We start from the raw sequence: 24,450 nt of genomic DNA on the forward strand, positions 1-24,450 counted from the left end.
TAGACAGCTCAAAATATCAGCGAAGTATTTGGGAAGGATGTGGCTAATGAACGCACAGCATGCCGATGTTTGAGAAGTTCCATTCTGGTGATTTTAATCTTGAAAATGAGCCATGTGGGTGACCTGAGACCAAGGTGGATAATGATGAGCTGAAAGCTGTAGTGGAAGTGAATCCATCTCAACCTATGCAGGAATTAGCAGCAAGGTTGGACGTTAGTATTCCAATGATATTGGACCATTTGAAATAAATCAGCAAGGTGAAGAAGCTGGATAGATGGGTACTGCATGAATTAAACAAGCATCAGAAGAGAAATTGTTTTGAAGCTTGCCCTTCTATGCTGTCACGCCATAAAGGTGAATCATTTTTACACCATTTTGTTATGTGTGATGAAAAAATGCATTCTTTTTGACAATCACAAGCGTTCGGCACAATGGTTGGATAAAGATGAAGTGCGAAAACACAGTCCAAAACTGAATATTCATCAAAAAAAGCTAATGATGTCTGTTTGGTGGTCCAGCGCTGGTATTATCCACTACAACTTCATGAAACCTGGTCAATCGATTACAGAGGATGTCTATTGTGACCAGTTGGACGAAATGATAAGGATGCTTGCGATGAAGCAGTCAAGATTGATCAATAGAGACAGGCCAATCCTCTTGCAAGACCGCAGTTGCAAGAAAAAACAAACAAAAAGCGCTGCTCAAAGCACAGAAGCTGGACTTGGAAACTCTCTGCCATCCACCGTATTCACCAGATCTTGCACCAACTAACTAGCACTTCTTCCAGGCTTTGGACTACTACTTGCAAGGAAAAATATTCAATTCTCAACAAGCTGTGGAAAATACCTGTTGCAATTTCATTGCCACTGGCTCTCCAGGTTTCTTTGCTACTGGGATAAGCAAGCTACGGCTATGGTGGCAACACTGTGTGGATACTTTAGGCTCATACTTTGATTAATTGCACTGTTTCTTGTTTGAGATATAGTAAACTAAACTTTTGATTTGAAACCGGACATTTCATGTTTAATGACCTAATAAAAACTAACTGTATGATTACCTTGAAATATGAAATATGAAGAGAGAGTACCAATTCGAAAAGCCCTGGATAGCTCGAACCCTAGAGAATACTCACTATGTGGGTGTGCCTTCCAGGCTGGGAAAGGAACTAGGATGATGATGAGTTTCATAACCAATCACCTCCAGGGCCAGTTTCTTGTGTGGGAAGATTAGAGGTGCATGGTAAGTTTTCTGGCCTCCCAGATCTGTTTCTGAAGAGAGCAGATAAGGCCAGGATAGGAAAAACCTAGATTCTGAGTTAGAAATATCACGTAAGACTTCAGGGCCCCTGAAATAAAGATGTGTCCTAAGTAATTAATACACAAACATGATGGGAGTAATCACAAGGGAGAAGTGAATGGGGTTTAAGTCACAGGGCCCCATGACGCATTATGCCTGGCTATGCAAGTGGGTTAAATCACTTCCTAAGTTGTTGCCAACATCACAAATATCTGCATTTAGCATTACATGCAACCAGAATTAACCAAATAGACTCTGCAAGTTTTTCCCCCTTTGGAATCGTAATTCCTGCTGTTATAATTTCTCCATTAAGTCAGTGGAGAATGCAGGGCAAAGTCTGATTGGGAAAGGTGCCACTGGCCTGCATCGTGGGTAGCATTAAGTGGGTACTCAACTTTGGTGGGGGAGGACTGTGAAGCTCTACTTTCTGTGCAACTCTTAGGGCAGACCTGTTGCCAGCCCTCCTCAAAAATCATTTTCTGTTCATGAAATATACTTCTTTATACCAGTGGAGGTGGGAGAGGAAACTATCCAAAATTCAGTCTTGACATTTTTTATCCTTTTTCTCTCATTTTGAGCTACATCAAAATGTACATGAAGGTAAAATGCAGAACCCAGAAAAACCATTTCAGCCTGAAACTAAGCTCAAGTTCCTGAGCTTGACTGTGGGTTCCTTCATTGGCAGAAGGGTCTGGGTTGGATGGGGGAAATGGATAATAGGGGGATGGCACCACAGAACATGCACTGATCCTTCTTTCCTTCCTTCCTCCTTCCCTCCTTCCCTCCCTCCATCCCTTCTGTCTTCTCTTCCTTTCTCCATTCTACCCTCAATTCCTACGTCCCCCCTCCTCCTTTCCGCTAGTATTCTTGAGTGGCAGCTCTATCTTTCTAAGGCGCAGGTCTGAGAGCGGAGGGAGATGCATGGAGAGGAAGACTAAAGAAACTTTTCTTGTGACTGAATAAAAACTGTCAATAAAAATGCTGAAATTTGGTGATTATATTGATAACTGAATGGGAAAGCTTGACTTATTTTTTTATGCAAGATAATTGTGTTTGCTTTGATATATTACGAGAGTTCAGCAGGAACATCTGGCGTACTGGCAATTATGTTCTCTGAAGGGAGGGTTCAGCCATTGCTACCGCAGCTCTTACTTTCCTGAGAACCATAAGGTTTATCTGAATCTCTGAGTATCTATGATCTCGCAAGATCCAAATTTCCCTTCAAGCTTATGTTTGTCTTTCATTTGTTTCCTAATTAGCATTCAGGGTTTCAGCCCAAGAGTGCACTGCCAGAGGCATAACACTTCCCTTGGTGGTGACCCTTGTTGTCATTGTTCTAAAATGAATTCATAAGACTGTTCTCTGATTTTCAACTTTGCTTTGTGGCACAAGGACTGTGAATGTTTAGTTGACAATACGTGTGTGTGCCTTTCTCATTTCCTGTTTTTAAGGGCTGCACTTAATTTATTTGAAAGGGTGGAATATTTTAAATTACAATTCAGCAGTTTTACTAAGGAAGGCTGTAAAACACAATGAGCAAGGAGTTTTACTTCCTCCTTACAATTGCTACTCCCCTGTTTTGAAATCGTGATATCCTCTGATCAGTGGGAATGACTTTAACTTATGCTGTAACATTTTGAACAGCAACCATGCCATGGCTGGAGCTGTAGAGGGGTATGAGATTCCTGCACACTATAATTCCATCTTTCCAGACGCCTTATTAGTACACGGAATGCGTCTGCCTGTGCTTGATATTGTTCTATCTTGTTAAGCCCCCCTTCCCCCAGGCAGAGCATTTGGATTGGTTAAGGAATGCAGTTACTTAGCCAATCAAGTGAAACCTTTCTCCTGCAACCCTAGCAACACCTGACAATGGTCATTGATAAATGTTAAGAGAAAACCCCTGACGAATGCAGCCAGCCCTTGAAAATGGTCCCTGTCAAGGGCAAACAGGACCAGTCCTACCCACAGAGTACTTTGTGTGGCCGGAGGAGTTAGTAGTTTGTGTCAGACCTGCAAAAACCGAATCTGGATGTAGACACTGAGACTGGCGCCCAGCGCCCTACCCCAACCTGCTGCTACTTTGGCTAAACTGATTTTTGTTGGTCAAAGCCAGTGTTGGAGCTGGGGGTCAATGGTGGGAGTGGGAGGCGGAGCTCATCTTCTCCCACACCAACCAAACCCCCGTATCCACCAAACTATTTTCAGTGGTTGGAGAGAGCTCACGTAAGACTTTGGCTCCAGGGTCATACTTCTGTCACTGGTTCTAATTTGTTCCTCAGGGCATGGCAAGAGGAGCATGTTCTGAGGGCGGCAAGATACCTGGCTGTGTCCCCAGTGGCACCTTTCCAAGACTTCTTGCTACACATCTTTCACCTCCCAGCTGAACCCTGTCAGGGTGCAGTTGGCTGGCCTGCCACACCTGCAGGCACACTAGGGACACTCCTCCCAGGGTGCTGTTACACCTAAAGGAGCCCTTGGCCCTCTCTGGGAGGCTTCATGATTGAGGGATCTGAAGGCAGACCTGGCAGAGGCTGGGGTGGGGCAGGCAATGGAGAATAAGAAAGGGCACCTGCCAAAAACATGCACAGACAGTTCATAGGCAAATGCATGTTCTCACAAAAGACATAATAGCTGTGTGTGTACGATACCCTCCTGAAGTCCCCTGACTTGATCATTCCAGTTAGTCTAGCCACCTCCAAGGCATATTTCAAACCCTGGTTGAGTAATCCATTGTGCAGTGATTAGCTGTTAATGAAGCTGAAAATATCTAAATCATCCAACAAGTAATCTGAATTAATTTTTTATGGTTACCACTGCTAGACTAGCCGGTGTCAGAACAAAGACGGACTTGGGGATATAGACGCAGACGTTCACACATGCAGGCATTATGTGCACACACAATCCCACACACAGGTAAACTTAGGCAAGAGGAGCAAACGTGGAACTGGGGTGAGGGGGAAGGGAAAAGGGACCTTCGAGGACAGTCCATGAATTGAAGAGTGTGAAGTCCGAGGTGGAATTAGTAAAGTTCCAGTGGTTCCGCCTTCCTCCCTCCCAGCACCTCCCATACACTGGCACCACCCTCCAAGGCCTGTCCTGAATTTAATTTTCCACCAGAGTTTGGCACTCAGTCAGCTTAAGCAATCCCTCGGGAGCACACTGATAATCATTTCAAGTCTAGGCCCTAAGGGGATATTGATATTTTTCAAAGGGGGCTTATGAAGGTGCAAAAGAACTAAGTCTCTAATGGTTGAATTGACAATTGGGGGGAATATCTTTAGTCTGGCCTTGCTCAAACATACTTTTTGTGTAGAGGTCTCCTTTGGGTATTCCCAAGGCCAGACTTACAGGCCAGAAAAAGGATGCCGGGTGAGGAGGGTGGGTTGCAGTGGGGACTAATCCATCGGGTGGATGCTTCTACAGGAGGAGGAACCCTGAAATGGAGAGAGAGAGGCCAGCAGGCTGAACTTCCACACAGTAACAAACTTGGAGTTGGTTTTAGAATCTTCCATATCTGTCCCGCAGGGAACTTGGAAACTTTCTGGTGCCATGAGATGTGGAACATTACAATACTGTATATTATATAATGTGTTAAAAACCAAGTCTTATATAGTCATATACATGCATATAGGTTCTAGGTTCACAGTCTGAAAGAAATTAAGGCATTTTGAGAGGATGTAATATTGGGGACATTGGAGTATTAAGGAGATAAGTAAACTATTTTCTTCCTTTTCCAGATTTCCAAAATTTTTGGTTATTATAGTCAAGTTTTCTGTGGATATGAGCAACTATTAAGACTGTAGAACAACAGCAGAAAGCAACATCAAATGTTTATTTCTTGCTCTGGAAATTAAGAAATTTTTATCTACCTGTGAAATAGAGAATAAAAAAATTGATAATGTATGTAGCATGGTTCTTTGTAACTCAAATTTCCAGTGTGTCCAAAAGAGCTCTATAAAGTATCTGAAGTGTTGTCAGGATGCCTAGAGGGAAAAGGCGAAGATTCTCTCTTAGAGCTAATAGTTCATGCTCAACAACTTGAACTTCACCCAAGAATAAACCTGAGAGCCCACATCTGGGAGAGCGTGTTTATCTTTAATATAGCAGTTTAGAGGTGGAGGCATTCCTGGAAGAGAGCAGCACCTGGCACATTATAGGCACAAAAATAAATATTTGTCGATGACAAAGAAGCACTACTTCCAAATCCACATTCTCTCTATTTGCAAATACTATCAAAGGAAGAAAACTCTAGAACCCCAATACAGTGGATATCTTCCCCCTCCCAATCTCTGAAAGATCATTGTTTCCTATTTCTATGGTAACTAGAAGACTTGAAATTGCCAAAACTTGAGAGACACTTGAGACGAAAGCCAGGAAAAAAAAAATTTAACAAAGACAAATGTTACAGGCAGCATGTATGACAGTGTGGTAAAGTTTTTGACATTTGTTTGGGAAGATTTTCTTATTTCTTTGCTTGGAATAATGCAATGATTTCCAGAATGTAGCAGTTATAGCTTCACACCATGCTGCTGAATGTTCATCGAGTAGATTTTATTCTTTTCTGGAAAGGAAAGGAAAGACCCATGGGCCTTGGCAGCAATTGAGTGAATGTAAGCTGTTAGAAATTGCTCTCCTGGCACACCTTGATGCTAACCACAATGAGGAGACCAGTCTGGCTGAAGTGCCCTTGCTCCCCACCTTCTGTGGAGTGAACAAATATTTATTGAGCACCTATTATTTTCCAGGTAATCTGTCCTACATACAACTAAATGAAAAATTACAACTCAGATAAGAGCTCCTAGGAGAAGCACATGCAACAACTAGAGTGTGGGACAGGCAGAACTGACCTGTCAGGGCAGCCAGGCTTTCCTTAGGAAGTGTGATTAAGCTGAGTGGGAGGAAACCAGGCAGTTGTTGCAGGGCCTGGGGAAGGAGTCCATTCCAGGCAGTGGGAACTCTTGGGCAAGGGCCCTCTGGAGGAAGTGAGTGTTCAAGGAACTGAAAGCAGGCCTGAGCAGCCTGTGTTGGCAGAGCCCCAGAGAGTGAAGAGAATGAACTTGGGACAAGGCCAGTGGAGAGGTGGGCAGGGGCCAGGTCATTCCTAATGCATAGTCTTGAGTCTTGCTTGTTAAGGATTTGGTCTCCATCCCTCCCCATGCCAGGAATGCATGGCAGACAGTTCTTCTGTTTGATATGGGAACACCAGCTTCTGGTTCATCTGAAATCTGTCAGAACATTGTCATAGATTCCAGAGGGAAACCAACTTCCAATGGTTATAATTTCATGAAATACTTTAAACCTATGTCATATTCAATAAATATTATGTCTTATGATTTAGCAGGCATCTCATGAATGTCATCATCATGAATTTCAATTATCATTTTATATTAACCCCTCAGAAGCTAGAGTTTGACCACCTAATAACCTCCCCATTATCTGGGACCTAGCTGGGATCTGGGAAGTCTGCAAGAAGGCAAAATGAATATGACAAAGATCAAGCATATTTTAACAAGAGGGGAGATCCTCATTAAATACTTGGTTGATTTTTATTTTACACACAATTGTAACAAGCAGGTTCTCTGGATTCTCAGGCCATAGCAGAGGCGGAGCAACAATTCAGAAAGAGAGAAGGGACGTTACGGGTAGTTATCTGACAATAACCAGAACTAATAGGAGACAGCACAACTGTAAAGGAGAGCCCAAAAATCTAGAAAAAAGGACATAAACACTGAAAATGAAATACAAAATATAAGGAAGGAAAAAAGGAAATCAATCAACCAACCACGGCTTTTAGTTATGAACAAACAACCTTGTATACCTTAGTAGATCTTAAGGATATCATTGTGTTTATGAGTTAGGCTTTTTTTTTTTTTTTTAAAGACACAGGGTCTTGCTCTGTCACCCAGGTTGGAGTGCATGGCACAATCATAGCTCACTCCTAGGCTCCAGGGATCCTCCCACCTCAGCCTCCCATCCTCCCACCTCAGCCTCCTGAGTAGCTGGGACTACAAGGGCATGCCACCACACCTGTCTAATTTTTTTCATTTTTTTGTAGAGGCAAGGTCTTGCTATGTTGCCCAGGATGGTCTCAAACTCCTGGCCTCAAGTAATCCTCCCACCTCAGCCTCCTAAAGTGCTGGGATTTCAGGAGTGAACTACCACGCCTGGTGGAATTTAAGCTTTTAATAACAGTTTTGGTATTATACTTAAAAAGTGTGTCTTCAGCTCTTTGGGAAACATCCATTCTGGGTGGTTTTCACAAAGGTTCTGCATACCCATAGTTTTACTATAGTATTGTTCTGTGGGAGTGTTAGTTAATATAAATTTCACATTGAAAAAATGTCTGATATACCAGCTTTTGCTGAAACCTCTTCATTTTCACAAGTTATCTAATTCTGTGTTTGAACAAAGTCATTGGAAGTGACACTTTTCACAACTATATTGTCATGATGCTATTCTTGATGGGGAGTGAGTACTTGAATATTTAAAAATATTGTAGGTGATAAAATGCCCTTAATAAATCCATTTTAAAGTTTAGCTATCACATTTTAAACTTGAATTTTCATGTTTGTCTCTTAAATGCACATAGTCTTTAGGCATAAGTTGCCCCCTAAAGTTACCTGGTTGTCTAAATTTTTACAGCTCTACTTCCTCCACATAGGGATGAGAATGAATGAAATATTGTTGGATCACTTTGGAAAATGCTCATGCTATGTGCTTACGAAATGACTTTGGAATGGCATTATTTTCTGCAAATGACATCCTTCATACATGTCAGAGCATCTTTTGTCTACCTAGAGAACATGTTCATACTGTAGTTAATGTCTTAAACGTGTTTTTCTTGTACCACCTCATGTTTATCAGAGATATCTGTAAAAGGGTGATCTGGTAGATTGATGCAATTTTGAGGAAATCATTATTTTTCTAAATTTTTCTTCTATAGTACCACTTTTTCAGTGTTTAAAAATGGGAGCTTTCCCTCTCTAGTTGACATAGGTAAATAGATACTGAAGTAAATATCTTCACATTATCCAATTAAATAGTATGCTTTTGTCTCTCTTGTGGCGATCTTAACAAAATACCTCATAAAAAGTTATAAAACAAAAGGAAAGACTAAAAGTTATAATTAAATGTGGCATTCCCTATTTCTTTTGGCTATCACTGGGTTCTAAGCCTGTTCTGAGGCCTGATAAACATTTCAGTCTGGAGATGTTTTCATTTCATAAGACCTTCACCATTGCACTTTGGATTGGAGTAAATATAATGATAACAGTCTGGTCACTTTTCCCAATACTGAAATTGTACACAGACTGTATTTATATTAAATTTTTTTCCCTAAAAATTAACAAGTACAGATTATCTAATATTTAATAAAAGCAAATACCTTTTACCTCTTGAGGGTAGAGTTATTGTCCAAATTACAAAATTTGAAGCAAATTTATTTGTAAGCAAATTGTCAACCTGGTTTTTTGGTATGTGTTGAGATGTGATGATTTATTTTTCAAAATTCCATATGGTAACTTTAAAGGCTTCCACCTAAAGAGAATACACTATTCTTAGAAATACGGTGGAAAAAATTGGTTGATTGATTGGTGGATGATATACTTTCTTATAATTACAGCAAATTTTAGAAGAGTACATTTTAAGGAGTGAAACAGTGTGAGTTACTGAGTGACAATGTGGTGTGGAATATGACGTTTCTCAATTTTGCGTATTCTGAAGAACTGTACAAGGTCATGGGTTAAAAAGATAGATTCTAACCCTCACCCCAGCCCTGCTGAATCTGAATCTCCAGGGGACAGGTAAAGGAAATGTATATTTTTAGCAAGTGCTCAGGGTGATTCTTATGATCTGACAAGTTTGGGAAATACTGGATAAAGGAAAAAGTTCTCACTTTGGAGTCAGACTGAATTTGAATCCCTGCTAGGCCAGTCGGCCAACGTCTTTGAGCCTCAGTTACTTCATTTGTTTCTTGTGTCAGGGGGCTGGGGCATCATACGAGTTACTGTTTGTAAAGTACCCAGTACTGTGTCTATATCCATTCTCCTAAAAATATTAACAGTAAGATATCAGTGGCTTGATTCTCCAGGATTTAACAAAGTTAAAATGGATCCAATTTTTCTGCTCTTCAAAGATGAAGCGATTGTTTTCAATTGATCATTTCTGGATTGATCATTCCCTCCCCACCTCTTCTTTTGCCCAAGAATCTATTTGGTGGAAACGACTGACCAAGAAGACTCCTTTGGCACTTTTCTCTGTTATTGAACATTTTTCACTGATAAAGTGTCATCTCAAATACCTCATTCTTCACCCTTTTTAGCCATACAGGGTAGAATTCTTTGCCATTCCACCAGAGGGAAGAATAATTCCTGGTTCATAGGTTAACTTTACTGGTTTTGGCTTTTATTTCCCTTGAAACAATTTAAGTATACTTCATGAAACATAATTGGCTTTGGTTATAATATTTTAAGGATCCCCAGTATGAAAAAAAGAATGGAAATGAGCATAACTTTGTGTCCATCTTCAAATGACTTGAAGTTCCTTAGATCTAATTCAATTTTCATGTCTTGGAATCTTCCTACTAATGACAAATTATTGTCTTAATTAGCAGAGATGACTAGCAATAATGATGAGGCAATGCCATTTTTCTCTTTCTGCAGGCCTCCTCCTAAGCACTGAAACTGTGTGAAGTTCTTGCCACCAAAGGGTAGTTTTCAAACTTTAGTGTAAAGAAGACTCATGTGGGGTACTTGCTACATGTGTTAATTTCTGGTTCTCAGCTCCAAAGTTGTGTGCATTTTGCTCTGGGACACTCTAGGGGTCTCTCTTTGAAAACCACCCACCCAGGAATTTGATAAACCTCTATCAATTTTAATTCAAAATTTTTATTACTTTTTTTTTTTTTTTTTTTAGAGACATGGTCTGGCAATGTTACCCAGGCTGGTTTCAAACTCCTGGGCTCAAGTGATCCTCTTACCTCAGCCTCCCAAGTAGCTGGGACTACAGGCATGTGCCATTGTGCTATGCTCAAATTTCTCATTTTTAAATTAAAGGAGGGTGGAGAAGCTATGATAGATCCCTGGCTAGGATCCCACTACCCTTCTTAAATAAATTCCTTAGCCATCTATTTGTCCATTCACCTATCTATGGATCTGACTGCAATGGATTGGGTGCTGGATGTGGTACTTGGGAGGGGCTGGAGAGTCTTCTCTTCCTTGAGTTCATCAGTTTAGCTACCGGGGGTACTCTTTATGAAGTTGGCCAGGGAGCCCAGCTCCTGGCCACAGTGGCGATGTGGTGTGGTGTGATATGTGATGTGATGAGTCACTGCATATGGGAAGCTGTAGACTTTCTGTACTTTGATTTCCTATCATTGCCTAATGGTAAACATTGGAGAGGGCTCTACCCCTGATTTGGTCCCAGGGGTAGAGGTCTGCTGGAAAAAGGCAATTATAAGTAATTTGGTAATAATTTCTATGAACACCAGGAAAAAAACACTATAAATACTCCCAAAATGAGAGGTGGCACTAGCACCAGCCAAAGATGACATATCATCACTCACTTCTCCCTTGGCTCATGGGTGTAACTAAGCTCTGGGGAGACAGAAGCCTTGCAGTACAGAGCTGGGCACTTGGGGACTACAGAGATGGATGAGGCCTAAACCCAACCCTCATAGAATTTCTAACCAGGGGAGAGAGAGGACAATGGCTCAGGCAAGTGTAAACATAACTGTGATGCTAGGCAGAATGGTATAAATGTCACAAGAAAGATACAAAGTATTAGAGGGGCTTGAGGAGAGAGAGATCACACATCCAGGTGGGTTTTCCCAGAGGAAGTGGCATTTGAGCAAATTCTTGAAGGAAGGGTAGGAATTTGACAAGTTGCAAGGGAAGAGAGAGACATTTCAGGCAGCAGGAACATCTTGAGCAAATGCGTGAAGTCCTGATGGGACATAACAGAATTCCTGTTGCGGGACTGGGAGAAGTTCTGTTGGGTGTTATCGGGAGATAAGGCTGGAAAGTTGGGTTTGGTCAAGATCAGATCTGAATTTGGACTTTTTCCAGTAGGCAGCAGAGAGCCATTTAAAGGGACTTGAGCAGGAGGGTGACACCATCAGAAATGTACTTTAGGAAGCACAGCAGCTGGGTGGAGGATGATGTGGAGGAGGAAAGGCTATACAGACACACCACTCAGGCGGCTCTTGCTGAGTGAAGAGGAGGAATAATTGACTGTGAGCAGCTAGAGGGGCTGGGATAGACAACACAGCAAGTAAACTGTAGGAGTTGCAGGCAAAAGGCAGTGACAAAGGAAAAAGCTTGGGGCCTAGGAACAGGTGGCAACAGTAATAAAAATACAGGGGGAGGAAGACAATCTGGATTCTGTGAAAGGTGGTACTTTGGGTTTGAGGTGGCTATGGGCATCCTGGTGGTGATGGAAAAGTGAGCTGGCTACCTGGAAGAAGTGAGTGAGCTGAAAAGGAGACAAGCTTTGGGAGACAGCTGTGGGGTGAATGCTGGAAACTCTCCAAGGAGTGGGTCATAAAAAACGGAGAAGAGGACTGTGATAGGCTGTATGTAAGGCAGGGTATACATTAAACAGTTTGAAGAAAAAGCAGCTCAGAGATGAGGTAGAAAAAGATGAGTCAAGAGACATTGGAGGGATGGTAGAGTGTAAGGGAAACCCAGGGAGGGGTATGGTTCAAGAGGGAGAGAGTGATCACAATGTCACTGACTGCAGGGAGGGCAAGCTAGATCAGGCTGGTGGCTCTTGATTTGTCTTTGAATTAGAGTTGAACTAGATCCCTCCAGCAAAGGATGATGACTTAAATCCAGTCTCTTTGGTTCATTATAATTTCAAAATCTCCAAGTTAGGCATCTCCAAAGGTGTCTGTTTTCCTGTACGTGCAATAACCTCTTTCACTAACACCCTGTATGACCCTGAATGAGTCACGTATCCTGTCTGGGGGCACCAGTTTTGTCATCTTTAACTTTCCAGTTCAGTGATTCTGTATGTATGTATGTGAAAATGCTTGCTAATCTACACATTATACAAGCCTAAATCCTATGATGACTGTTTTTGAGGACAAAATAGAGTCCAAATTTATTTTACTTTCAATTTACTTTCTCTTATCACCTATGTTTTAAAAACTTAAAATTATTTTTATTTTTTAAGAGATCGAGAAATGAACCAGCTGAAGGAAAGAGATTTCCCCTTCTATTTGCCCATAAAGATCTTCCAGTTTTCTGCCCAGGGCTTTTCCTAGGCATTGAGGAGGTGCCCAGAAAAACACTGGTCGGATGTACAAAAACGTAATGTCACCAAAATTTTCCTAACAAGTATGGAAAGTCGGCCTGCGTTCCGACCCCAGGGACCTGCAGCCTGGGGCTGTTAAAGCCGGAGGTGGAGCTCGAGGTCTCCAGGGCCTCGGCCCTGAGCGGGCGATTTTCTTTAAAACGCCGAAGGGCTCTATCCCTTTAAATCCAGGCAACGAGCCAGGCGGGCGGTTAACAGCCAATAACCTTAAAAGATGCGAAAGTGTCAAAGAAGATATAGTTTATCTTCAACAATAGGACAGTATCAGTAACACTGTTTACGGCAAAAACAGAAGGCGGGGCAAGGAGTAAGGTGTTTCTGACTTGGTAATTAAGTCTGCGGCTTTGGAGCAGATTTGACCCGGCTCTGTGGAGCGCGAAGAACAATGTCCGCAGGGCTCCCGGTTCAGACCCGGACTCGCTTCTCCGCCTTCGCCGGCGCCCGCGCCCCAGCGAGCTGCGCTCTCCGCTCGCTCCCTCTCGCCCACCGCCGCGCTGCCCTGCCAGGGAGCACCGGCCGTCCGGGCACCGCCTGGGCTGCAGAGAGCGCGGCGCGCGTCCCGAGCGCCTGGACTCTGCGCGGCCGGGCGCCCGTGTCGGATCCGGCCGGAGCCCCAAGGGCGCACGCTGCCCGCTCGCTGCAGCCGTCCACCGCCTGGCGCGCCGTCCGCTGCCGGCGGGGCGGTGTGCGCGCGCCCGTGGGGTTGGCGCTCGCCCCCGCGGCGTGTGTACTCACAAAGGTGTGTTTGCTAAATCCACAGCCCGGTGTACGTTCCACCCCGAGCCGGAGAACCGCGGGCCTGGAGCTGGGTCTCGGTGGTGCAGCCGCGGGGGCGACAAGGGGGGTTCAAGCTCCGGGACTCCAAATGGTGGGCTGGTTTCCTGGGCTGAGGGAGAGCGAGAGCAGGACGGCTGCAGGTCGCGCGGCTGCGGGACAGGTTCCTAGCGCTCTGCGCGTTTTCCGGCACCTGGCTGGCTCGGCCCCCAGCCCGGCCGCCAGGACTGAGCAGACGCGGGGCAAGGGGCTGGGTGCGCTGCAGCCACGCGGGGCAGCGGAGTGGGCGCTCTTCTTCTCTACCCGGGTCTGCAAAAGTGAAATGGAAAACAGTCGCCGAACGCAGCCCTCTTCCCCCTTCCCCGGCGCCGCAGCCTCGGCTGGTGGCGGAGGAGTTCCCCCAGACTGGCTGGAGGGGAAGCGGGCAGCCAGGCGGCCTCAGCCGCACCTCCTCCGCCTTCCTCTCCACCCGCGTCCCCCCGGCTTCATGCCGCATTTCTTTGTTTTGAAAGCGCCTCCTCCGCTCAGAGGCTTTTCCCCGGGAGGGCAGGCTGACGGGGGGGTGGGGCATCGCCCGCGGGTCCCGCCCCCCATTAGCTCAGACCACTCCCCTTAGCACACCGCTCATCACCTCCTCTCTCCCCGCTGCGACCCACGAGGCGCGTCCTCACTTGTCGGACTTCAAAGAGAGGCAGAGAACTGGAGGGGAAGTTGAGCAGGCAGGGGGCGCAGAGACCCACTCACCTTAGGCCGGGGCCGGCAGCCTGCCCCTCCCGCGGGAACCCCGCCTGGGCCCCGCCCCTCGCGTCACAACAGCCTGACATTCTCACAACCCACCGGGCACGCAACCCTCCCGCCCCCGCCACCCCCGTGTCCGACGAGTGCTCTATTTATGTTTCAGCCCAGCGATTTGCATAGGCCCCGCCCCCGGCCTTAGGTTCCCCCCATCGGAGCCCCGCCCTAGCTTCGACGACACGGAGGAGGCCCCACCTCTTGTGCCCGTACAAGGAGCGACGGGCCCTAGATGGCAGCGTGGCGTCGCCACGGCGTGTGCGTGTCGCGCTTCCTTGTGCCGTTTATAGGGTCCCGGCACTTCCGCTGTCGGGTTAGAAGCGGCGCGGTCATGGCGGAGCGCGGACAGCAGCCTCCTCCCGCGAAACGGCTCTGCTGCCGGCCGGGCGGCGGCGGCGGCGGCGGCGGGGGCAGCAGCGGCGGCGGCGGCGGCGCGGGCGGCGGCTACAGCTCTACCTGTCGGCCGGGCCCGCGGGCGGGCGGCGCGGTGGCGGCGGCGTGCGGGGGCGGCGCGGCGCTGGGGCTGCTGCCGCCGGGCAAGACCCAGAGTCCAGAGTCTCTGCTGGACATCGCGGCGCGCAGGGTGGCGGAGAAGTGGCCGTTCCAGCGCGTGGAGGAGCGCTTCGAGCGCATCCCGGAGCCGGTGCAGCGCCGCATAGTCTACTGGTCCTTCCCCCGCAGCGAGCGGGAGATCTGCATGTACTCGTCCTTCAACACCGGCGGCGGCGCCGCGGGCGGCCCCGGCGACGACAGCGGCGGCCCCGGCGGCGCGGGCGGCGGCGCGGGCGGCGCGGGCGGCGGCGGCTCCTCGTCCTCCCCGGCCGCCACCTCGGCCGCCGCCGCCGCTGCCGCCGCCGCCGCCGCCGCCGCCGCCGCGGGGGCCGGGGCCCCGTCGGTGGGGGCCGCTGGGGCGGCGGACGGCGGCGACGAGACGCGGCTGCCCTTCCGCCGGGGCATCGCGCTGCTGGAGAGCGGCTGCGTAGACAACGTCCTGCAAGTCGGTGAGTCACGGGGCAGCTGCGGGCCGTCTGTCCGTCCGTCAGTCCCGTGGGGGGCGGCCCGCTCCTCCCCTGCGGGCAGCCCCGATCCCAGCGCGCGCCCACACCCCGCCTGGTGTCCTCACCGGCTCGGACGGTTCTCCCGAGCGGAGCGCCCATTTCCTCCCGCCCCTCCCCGCCCCCCGTCTCCCCGGACGGGCCAGCGCGAGTGGGAAATGAATCAGCAGGACGCGCCCCTCCGCGGGGTTGGCGCCCCCGGCCCGCTCCCCGCTGCCCGCCCTCCTCCCGGAGAGCACATCCTGGAGGGCTGCTCGCCTCTTTCGGAGGGTGGACGTGGACAAAGGCGCGGGCGGACGGCCGGGCTCCCGCGAGGGTGTGTGTGGCTGGGCCGTGCGGGGCGGGGGAGGGGGCGCGGGCCGCACAGACAATGCCGGCCGGGGCGAGCCGGGGCCGGGCCGCTCTGCGCTCTCCCCCATCTCCCCCTGTCTGTCGCTTGCTCCTCTTTCTTTCTCCCCCCACCCGCCCCGTCCCTCGCGATTTGCGGGGAGGGGAATACATTTAACGCCACTCGGCGGCCGCTCCTCTCAGGGCTCCGACGGGCGAGCGGCTGCGGCGCTCCGGGGTCGCTGTGGCATCTGGCCCAGGCGAGCTCCGCCGGCCGCCCCAGGTTTAAATGTCTTTTTACCTCCGCGCCTCCCGGGTCTCCGAGCAGCGCTGGAGGGAGGTGGCGGCAGGCTGGACCCCTTCTCCGGAGGGACCTCTCCCCGAGGACGCCCGCTAATTAAAGGGCGCGAGCCCAAGAAGGAGCCGCTCGCGGTTCCCTTTTCTGTGGGTCCGGCTCCAGACGCCCCTGTGAGGCCGCGGCGGAGCCCCGGGTGCCCCGCCGCCTGAGTTTTGTTTGCGCGGGGTGGGCAGGTCGCGGTGCTCCGGGCGAGCGCGGCGAGCAGTTACCGATGTGCCGCTCGCAGCCCGGGCTGCAGGAGCGCGAGGCGGAGGGGCCCGGCGGCCGCTCCTGTGTTCCCCGGCGCAGCCGCCCGGCCGGCACGACCCAGCACTTTGTTCTCATTTTCGGGTTTATTTGTGCCCCTTTCCGTTTTCTGTCATCCTCCGAAAAGGGGAAACCAAACAAAAGAGTCTCTTTATTTCTTTTCAGGGCTTGTAAAGTAGAAGATATTTGACAAAGGCGAGAGAGACGGACTTGTGATTTAAAGCTGAACAACCCTCTTTTCTTTGACAGACCATGAGAGTTTTCTAAAATAGCTTAGTTTAAAAGCGTCCCCTGTTCCTCCCCCCACCCCATTTTTTTTTCTGTCCAGATATCTTTTTCAGCCATAGCGATGGGGATGTTTCAGCCAGACTGAAAAGAACAATGCTATAGTGAAACTCCCCATGTTTTTCTACTGGTTGCAAATAGTATATTTTCTAACCCCCTCCCGTATTATAATCTACTTGAAATTGTAGTGTGGTGAACCTGGTACCGAATGAATGGGGATCGATTTGGAAGCATCTCTGTCTCTTTGATTTTTAACTTAATCTTTTATGTCTTTCTGTAGTCAGTTCCTTTTATCCTTCTCTTCTTTGGGAGTGGGGTGAGGGTCTGGAAAGGAGCCCCAAGAGAGAATTAAGATTTGTTTTAATCCTGTCTGGTTAATTTGAATTCTAATGCAATCTGCAAACGTGATTTTTCTGCATGGTCATTTATTTGCAAAGGCAGCCCCCAGTGTTGCCTTTTCTATGCTGGGCACCCTTTCCTTCTGTCTAGAGGGGGTTTAGCTTTTGAGGCTATCCATCTATCCTTTTTTCCCCCCCTTAAAAATCTGATTAACATTCTTTCAAGTTATACCTTTTTTTGTGTGTTTTGTTTCCTGCCGGGTTGAAACGGATTGAAGCACATCTATGGTTTCTCAGTATAACAAACTAGAGTCTACGAATTTTTATGGCTTGGCTGGCTGTGTGGAGGGTTTTTTTTTCCCCCCTTCCCCTGTGCTTGACTCTGCTTGCAAGCAATGAGGAATGACAGGAGAGCACATAGGGAGGGTTTCTTGGCTGATTGCATTTAAGCCAGGAATTCACTGTGAAAATAAAGCCAAGGGGCGATAAATAAAAGATGCAATCTTCTCTAGGAGACAGACACACAGCGTGGGCTTTGCTTGCTTTCATCAGTGGAAGAGGCCTGGGTGAGTAGTTGTAAAAGAAAATAGTAACTTTTTGAATAGTTCCCTAAAGGGGAAGGAGGCCACTGAATGAAATTGGCAGTGGTTGATGTGAAGTGGTATGATGCTTCTGGTGTAGTTTGAAGAGTTGACCACCACTTTGGAAACACATACATGCTAAACAAGTGCTATACAAATTGTGGAAAATATTCTTTTTTCCCTTCCTGAGTTCTGCCACTTGCCTTAACTTCCGAGTTATATTACTTGTTGTGCCAGTCAGCTCAGAGATGGAAGGCTGTTAAATGCCTGGCAGCTGGTACTGTGAGAATAGAAAACTTGTGATCAAGGGGCTTTTTGCCCCTTTTATGGGGAACAGAGAGAGAGTGGCTAGAATAACCATCTAATTTAGCTTTAAGTGGTGGATTGAATTGATATACTAACTCACTAACTCACGAGGCTTATTTTATAATTCTGATTTGAGGTAGAACTTTTTTTTTTGCTTCAGAGCCTGAAATGGAAAAGAACAGAATATTGTGTTGATAGCACCATAAAGCAATTTTCTGGTATTACAAAATTACAAGTTTATTTATATGGGAAGTATTTATTGACTTTTGTAGAGATGACTTAATTATAGCTACAGCAGGGAAAATCTAGTTTTTGGACTTTTTATGTATATTTATGCTGTTGAGGATTATCTAAGGATTGAGGGACATAGAGTTGGGGTTTGCCAGAAATTAAACCTACTTGGTAGTTACTATTTTTCAGCTCCTAGATTTTTAAGAAGAAATTTAAAGAAAAAAGTTAAATCTTTGGTACAGTAAATTTAAGTGGTATTTAATTGGTATAGAGATACCCATCAGTTGATTATAGGAAAATTTTAGAGAAAGTGTAGTTAGCTTATTTTTGTTAAGTAATTGATATTGGAAGGGAGCTGTCTCTGAAGGTGCTAATATATATTAATAGTATTGACATCATTTAACTGATGATTTAGAAGTTACATAAAAAATTTTTTTTTAATTTTTGGCCTGGGAAAGAGCTTCCCTAATATGACCTGAAATTCAAACTACAGAAGAAAAGACAGATAAATTTAATTGGAAAATCTACAAATTTCTGGCCAGGTGCAGTGGCTCACGCCTGTAATTCTAGTACTTTGGGAGGCCAAGATGGGAAGATAGCTTGAGGCCAGGAGTTTGAGACCAGCCTAAGGAACCCTATCTCCACAAAAAATTAAAAAAAAATTAGCCAGGGTGGTGGTGCACACCTGTAAATCCCCTCTATTCAGGAGAGTGAGGCAGGAGGATCATTTGAGTTCTAGAGTTCAAGGTTGCAGTGAGCTATTATGACACCACTGCACTCAAGCCCTATAGCTTCCTGGGCAACAGAGTGAGATCTTGTCTCAAGGAAAAAAAAAAAAACTGTAGGGCTAAAAACACTATAAACCAAGTTACACAGCTAACTAGGACAAATATTTACAGCACCTTTAACCAAAAGCTGGTAGAAAATCCTGAAAATAGATAAGAAAAGAGATGAATAACCCAATAGGAAAATAGGCAACACATTTCAGAAACAAAGAAATGCAGGTGGTTAATAAACATATTCATCTTCACTCATATAAAGAGAAGCAAGTAAAGATGAGAGGCCATTTATGCAATCACATTGGTGAAAACTAAAAGGATAATAGAATTGTTTGCAGAGGTAGGAGAAAAGGATGTTGCCCTACACTGTTGCTTGGCACATTTTTTTTTGTCATTTCTAGGAATGTATTCTATAGACAATATTGATATTAGTACATAAAGATGTTTTCAGTAGCGATGCTCATTGCAGTATGGTTTGCAAGACTGAAAGCTGGAATCAACCTAAATTTCTATCAGAAGCGAACTGGTTAAGAAGTACTCAGTGGAATACTATGCAGCCATGAAAAATGAATTAGATTTTATATATACTGACCAGAATACTTTATTTAAAAACATGTAAAAAACTTCACGTAGTATGCCATGATTTGCATTCAAAACAAAGAAAAGATAGGGTTGTATGTAGATGCATAAAAATGTTTGTAATACTACAAAAGCAACCATTGACTAGTGGGTATCTTTGGAGAAGGGGAGTCAAGTGAATGGTCAAGGTTTTTTGGGGGAAATTTTACTTTTTACCTTATGCCTATCTTATGGTGGATTTTTCTTAACATTTTATACCTGTCTTATGATTGGATTGTTTTTAAAACTAGAAGCATGTATTTTTGTAATAAAGAAACTTAAAAAAATTATCCTTGAGTTTTTAATTTATGTTTTTTGTTTTGTTGTGTTTGCACATATGTGTTTGTGTGCTCTTGAGTGGATGAGCAGGCGTGTCGTTTCTGAAGGAAGGAGATAAGTTTTAAAAGGAGTTGTCTTTCTCTTTTTTTGCTATTTTTGGGAGAAAAGAATATTGCCCGGAATTCTGTTAACACTTTGGTAAATACATTATTACACTCTTTTCAGATTCATAACTTAAAATTTTGTGTTTTTTAGGGGGTGGCAAGGCAGTAAAAGGGGATCATTATTAGAATTAAAATGAATACAAATTTCAGTCAGATAATTTATTATTCTTTGAGTATTTTGATTTTTCTTTACAGTCCAGAGATTACTCTATAAAGATGTGATTCTAAATGCACTTTCAGAATTGGATTCCTGTTTATTGATGGTGCATTCATTTCATTGAATGCATTTTGAAGGTTAAAATAATATAGAAAAATGGTGTATAAAACTTTACACTTTTTCTACCTCTTGATTGATGAAAATACACAAAAGAAGTTTTGAAACCAGTCATATATGTATTTTTTAATTCTTTTGTTGAGATGTTTGATTTGTTTATAATTTGTTTTTGAAAGTATGTGAGTATCTCAGATGTCCTCAGCATCGTTCTGAGCAAAGTTAAATTTTCAGTTTTAGGTGAGGAGTACTTGGAATTTGTTGTTACTTGGTTCTTTGATCATTGGTAATGATCCAGTGAGGAAATTTTAAGTGTTCAGGAGACAAAATATTTTTTTGTAGTCCAAAGATTAGTTATAATTGTTAAACAATGGAAGGTGGAATTGCTGATTTAGATTAAGCAAATATTTCTACTCTTTCTTTAGTCTTTAATTTCTTGCTACACAGTTGTATTATGAGTATACCCTTGGATTAAAAGGCCATCCCTATTATTTTTTTCCCACTTTGCACTGAATTTCATTCATTTTGCAGATGTGACATTTTGTAAACCTGTGGATGCCTGTGGAGTGTGTCCTTTATAGAATTATTGCAATTGATTGAATAATTCAAGTCATTATTATTCTTTATTTTAATTTTTTTTTTTTAGAGATAGGGTGTTGTTCTGTTGCAGTGGTACGATTATACCTCACTGCAGCCTTGAACTCTTGGGCTCAAGCAATCCTCCCATTGACCTCCCGAGTAGCTGGGACTCCAGGTATGCACCACCATGCCTGGCTAATTTTTTTTTTGCAGGAATCGGATCTTGCTATGTTGCCCAGGCTGGTTTGGAACTTCCGGTCTCAAGTGATCTTCCCACTTTGGCCTCCCCAAGTCCTGGGATTATCGGTGTCAGCCACTGTGCCTGGTTCAAGTCATTATTGGTCTTAAGTACTTCCTTGTCCTTGCTGATTTTTAAGATGTTTATCCTCAGCCTCTTTTCACAATGGGTAATCAGTTCCTATCTCAATTCTAACTCTAAATGTTTCATATGGAAAGATGAAGACCAGCATCTCTTTTCTGCTCACACTCACATTAAGGGTTTAATTAAGAATGTGTAATTTTAGCTAATAACATGTTCAGTGAACAGTATGGCAGTGGAGGAATGACATGCTTTCTTTTAAGAGAGCTGTCCCTTTAAAAAATCGCAAGATTGGTCTGTACTATTTCCACGTGCTTATGTGCTTTATATTTTTGTGTTAGACTGTAAATTTTCTTCAGTGAGGCAAAAGGAATTCGGTGCCTTCATTTTAAGAAGCATACGTGTACATATGATAAACTCATTTAATGTTAGAAGTTTTTGTAGGGGCAATCATTAAACTCAAATTGCTGTTGACTTAAACTATTATATTTAAGAGCACAAACATCCTAGAAATGAAAGCAGATTATATCGGTAAGTATTTTTTAAAAGACGATAAACTACAGGAAGCCCACAAAATCATTTTTAGTTACCCTTTAGATTATCATGGTGTAATTTAAAAATGGTGCTTTTTCACAACAAAAAGTCTAATTAAATTTTCTTAGTATATTAATTTTTTGACATGTAAATGTTTAGAGATTGCTATAAATTTGAAAACATGAACTGTTACCTCCTTTTTTAAATGCATCTCCTTCTGAGACATCAGTATTGAATGCTAATTTTGGGGAAAAAAAGTTACGTAGTTTTGTCTCATGAAAAAGTCTTTTGTTTTTAAGTCTCTGCCCAGATTCTCAAAAATAAAATGTGTTCCTTAGATTTATATTTGTTTAAAAACCTGGATGTCTTCAGTTTTTGTTTTCAATGCTGTGTTCCTCTAAGAATATGCTTTTATACATGGTTTTCAGTTCTTTAAAAATACGGTGCTTCTTTAAATTTTTTCAACTAGAAAAGGTAGCTAAAGCAAGCTTTAGAGAGACTGTAGTGCAGAATTGCTTATCATTTTGAACTTTCACTTTATTGAAAGATTGACTTTCAGCTGACAGTTAAATAAACTGTTGCTAAGGGTATGCTAAATGTTTTATAACTGTAGAATTCTTAAGTGATAACTAGTTTGTGTCAGCTTATTTATATATATATATATATATATATAATATGTTCATAAATGAGCAGAAAAAGGGAAAATTAAACCAGGTATAATCTGAATATCATTACCCAAAGCATATTCCAGTGACCTCTGTGTACAGATGCACTGTTCCGTTTCTTCTTAAAATATGCTGAAAGATGAAAAGCTGTTTTTGTAAATAACTCTTGCATTATAGATGTTATATACCTGTAGAGCATAGAGATTTTAGAGATGAAAAGATAACATTAATTCCAGCTTTTCCTGTTTTGCTGATGAGAAAATGGAGGCCCAAACACGTTGGGTAAATTGTCTAGAGTGGCAAAGCTAAGTGTTGAATCTATTTTTCCACTGTTTAGGCTGTCTCTTAGTTTGCTGGGAATGTTTGGTAGTCTAAGAAATCGGAACAAGCATATTCTTGAATGTAAATTAGACTGTTGGAGAGGTTATTTGGCTAACATTTTATTGAATGTTATGAAAGTATTTCTAGATAGCATTTTAGTTTCAGGCTAAATTCTAATGGCTTCAGTTCAGCAATGATACTAGCATAGCAAATACTTGCTAGTGTAAAACATTTGTAGGTATTTGGAAATTGCAGTAATGTTATGAGATTAAAGTTCAGAAAAAATTAGTTATGATTGCTAACCGTACAAAACTGTATTACAGCTGTGTGACTATACAGGAGGTCCTGAATAGTGTTGTTTCATTATAATGTTGATGAGAAAAAAAATTGATTCCTGGTCGGGGCCCTTGTCAATGTGGAGTAGTTTGCATGTTCTCGCCGTGTCCGTATGGGTTTTCTCTGGGCACTCCGGTTTCCTCCCACATCCCAAAGATGTGCCTGTTAGATGAATTGGTGTGTCTGCATTGTCTCAGTCAGAGTGAGTGGGGGTTATGTGTGATAGGCTGGCGTTCTGACCAGGGTTGGTGCCTGCTTTGTGCCCTGGGCTACCAGGATAGGCTCTGGCCACCCACGGCCTTGAGCTGGAATAATTGGGTGAATAATTATCTTACTTGTTTTTATTAATCTTTCTTAAGTGTATGTATAACTCACATTTATTTCAGTGTTTAATATTGTAAGTGTTTTGGGTCTTTATTTAGAAGTTTGGTCATGTTTTTGTGACCAGAAATAGGCTATACGAACTTAACTCCTATTTATATCAATAAGCCTATAGTAAAATTGGTTGCATTATATGTTTCTAAGTGAGTATTTACTGTACGTGATTGTACACATACACTCATGTGAAAAAGAATTTACTGAAAGTTTAAAGTGCTTATGCAGAACAACAGAAGTTTGCTCAGAATTTAGTGTGTATGTGAAAACTTGTCTAGTATTATCTTTATTTGACCTGTTTTTGTATGTAATTCACTGTTTTTGTTAATGTGCCTCTTCCCTTTTTGCTGGTAGTATTTGCATAACCTTTTGGGGTATACCTATACATGTACACACTTCTTTCATGTAATTGATGTGGCCTCCAAACTGTACTACCCTTGTTAGAAAGGGTAGATGTTTAAAGATGTTTTTGTATGATTTGGAGCAGTTCTTCACTAAACCAGCTGGATATAATTTATGGTGAGGTTCTTCATACTGCTATAGTGTTTAATAATAGTAATGTTAATAACAAAAGCTAGCATTTTCATAGCACTTAACCATGTGCCATATACTGCTCTCTCTAACCACTTTATATTTTTTAACAATAGTCTTAGGAGGGATAAGCACAATTCTTATTTTACAGGTGAGGAAACTGAAACACGGGAAAAAAAATACAAATAACTTTTGCCCAAGGTCACACAGGCTGGTAAATAACAGCCAGACTCAGCTTCTTTGGCTGGTGCTCTCATTCTCTAAGCAATACTGCCCCTGATACGTCGTCATTATCTATTCAGGAAGGTTTATCTTTAGGTTTATAGAGTGACTTTCATATTGGCCTAAATTTTAAATTGTAATCATAGCTCTAATTTTTGAATATGTATTTTAAAATTTTACTTTAAAAACACTACATTTTAAAAATGTCTTTTATGAATGAATTTCAACTTTGAAGGATGATTTTGATCATCTACCACAAGATGTTATGTTTTGAAAGAGAAATAACTTGTAGGTTAGATCTAATCATATATATGCAGTAAAGGTATGTTCTTGAAGCATATTTAAGAAATTATGTATGTCCTGTTAAGGCCCTTTTTAAATGTTACAGTTAAAAATTGTATTATTATTTCTTGTTGCTGGTGAAGAGATTTGACATTCTTTGAAAGAGATAATTTTATCTGTGCATTTGCTGAACCCTGGAGTTAATTAGAAGGATGCAGTAGAACTTGTCGTACATTTAAACTGTTTCTAACCAAATAAGCTGATCATATA

At 43.7% G+C, this 24,450-nt stretch overlaps 1 protein-coding gene across 1 annotated transcript in view; it reads left to right on the forward strand.

Annotated features, from left to right (window-relative positions):
• Positions 1 to 14,494: 14,494 nt before the first annotated feature.
• The window catches only part of ZSWIM6 (zinc finger SWIM-type containing 6), a 178,297-nt gene continuing 168,341 nt past the window's right edge, over positions 14,495 to 24,450 (forward strand). Inside the window, exon 1 of the mRNA XM_069492059.1 lies at positions 14,495 to 15,179. Coding sequence (XP_069348160.1) covers positions 14,510 to 15,179 — 670 coding nt within the window. The 5' untranslated portion in view covers positions 14,495 to 14,509. The remainder of the gene's footprint in view (positions 15,180 to 24,450) is intronic.

Source organism: Eulemur rufifrons, chromosome 17, assembly GCF_041146395.1.
Source record: "Eulemur rufifrons isolate Redbay chromosome 17, OSU_ERuf_1, whole genome shotgun sequence".
NCBI classification, from domain to species: domain Eukaryota; kingdom Metazoa; phylum Chordata; class Mammalia; order Primates; family Lemuridae; genus Eulemur; species Eulemur rufifrons.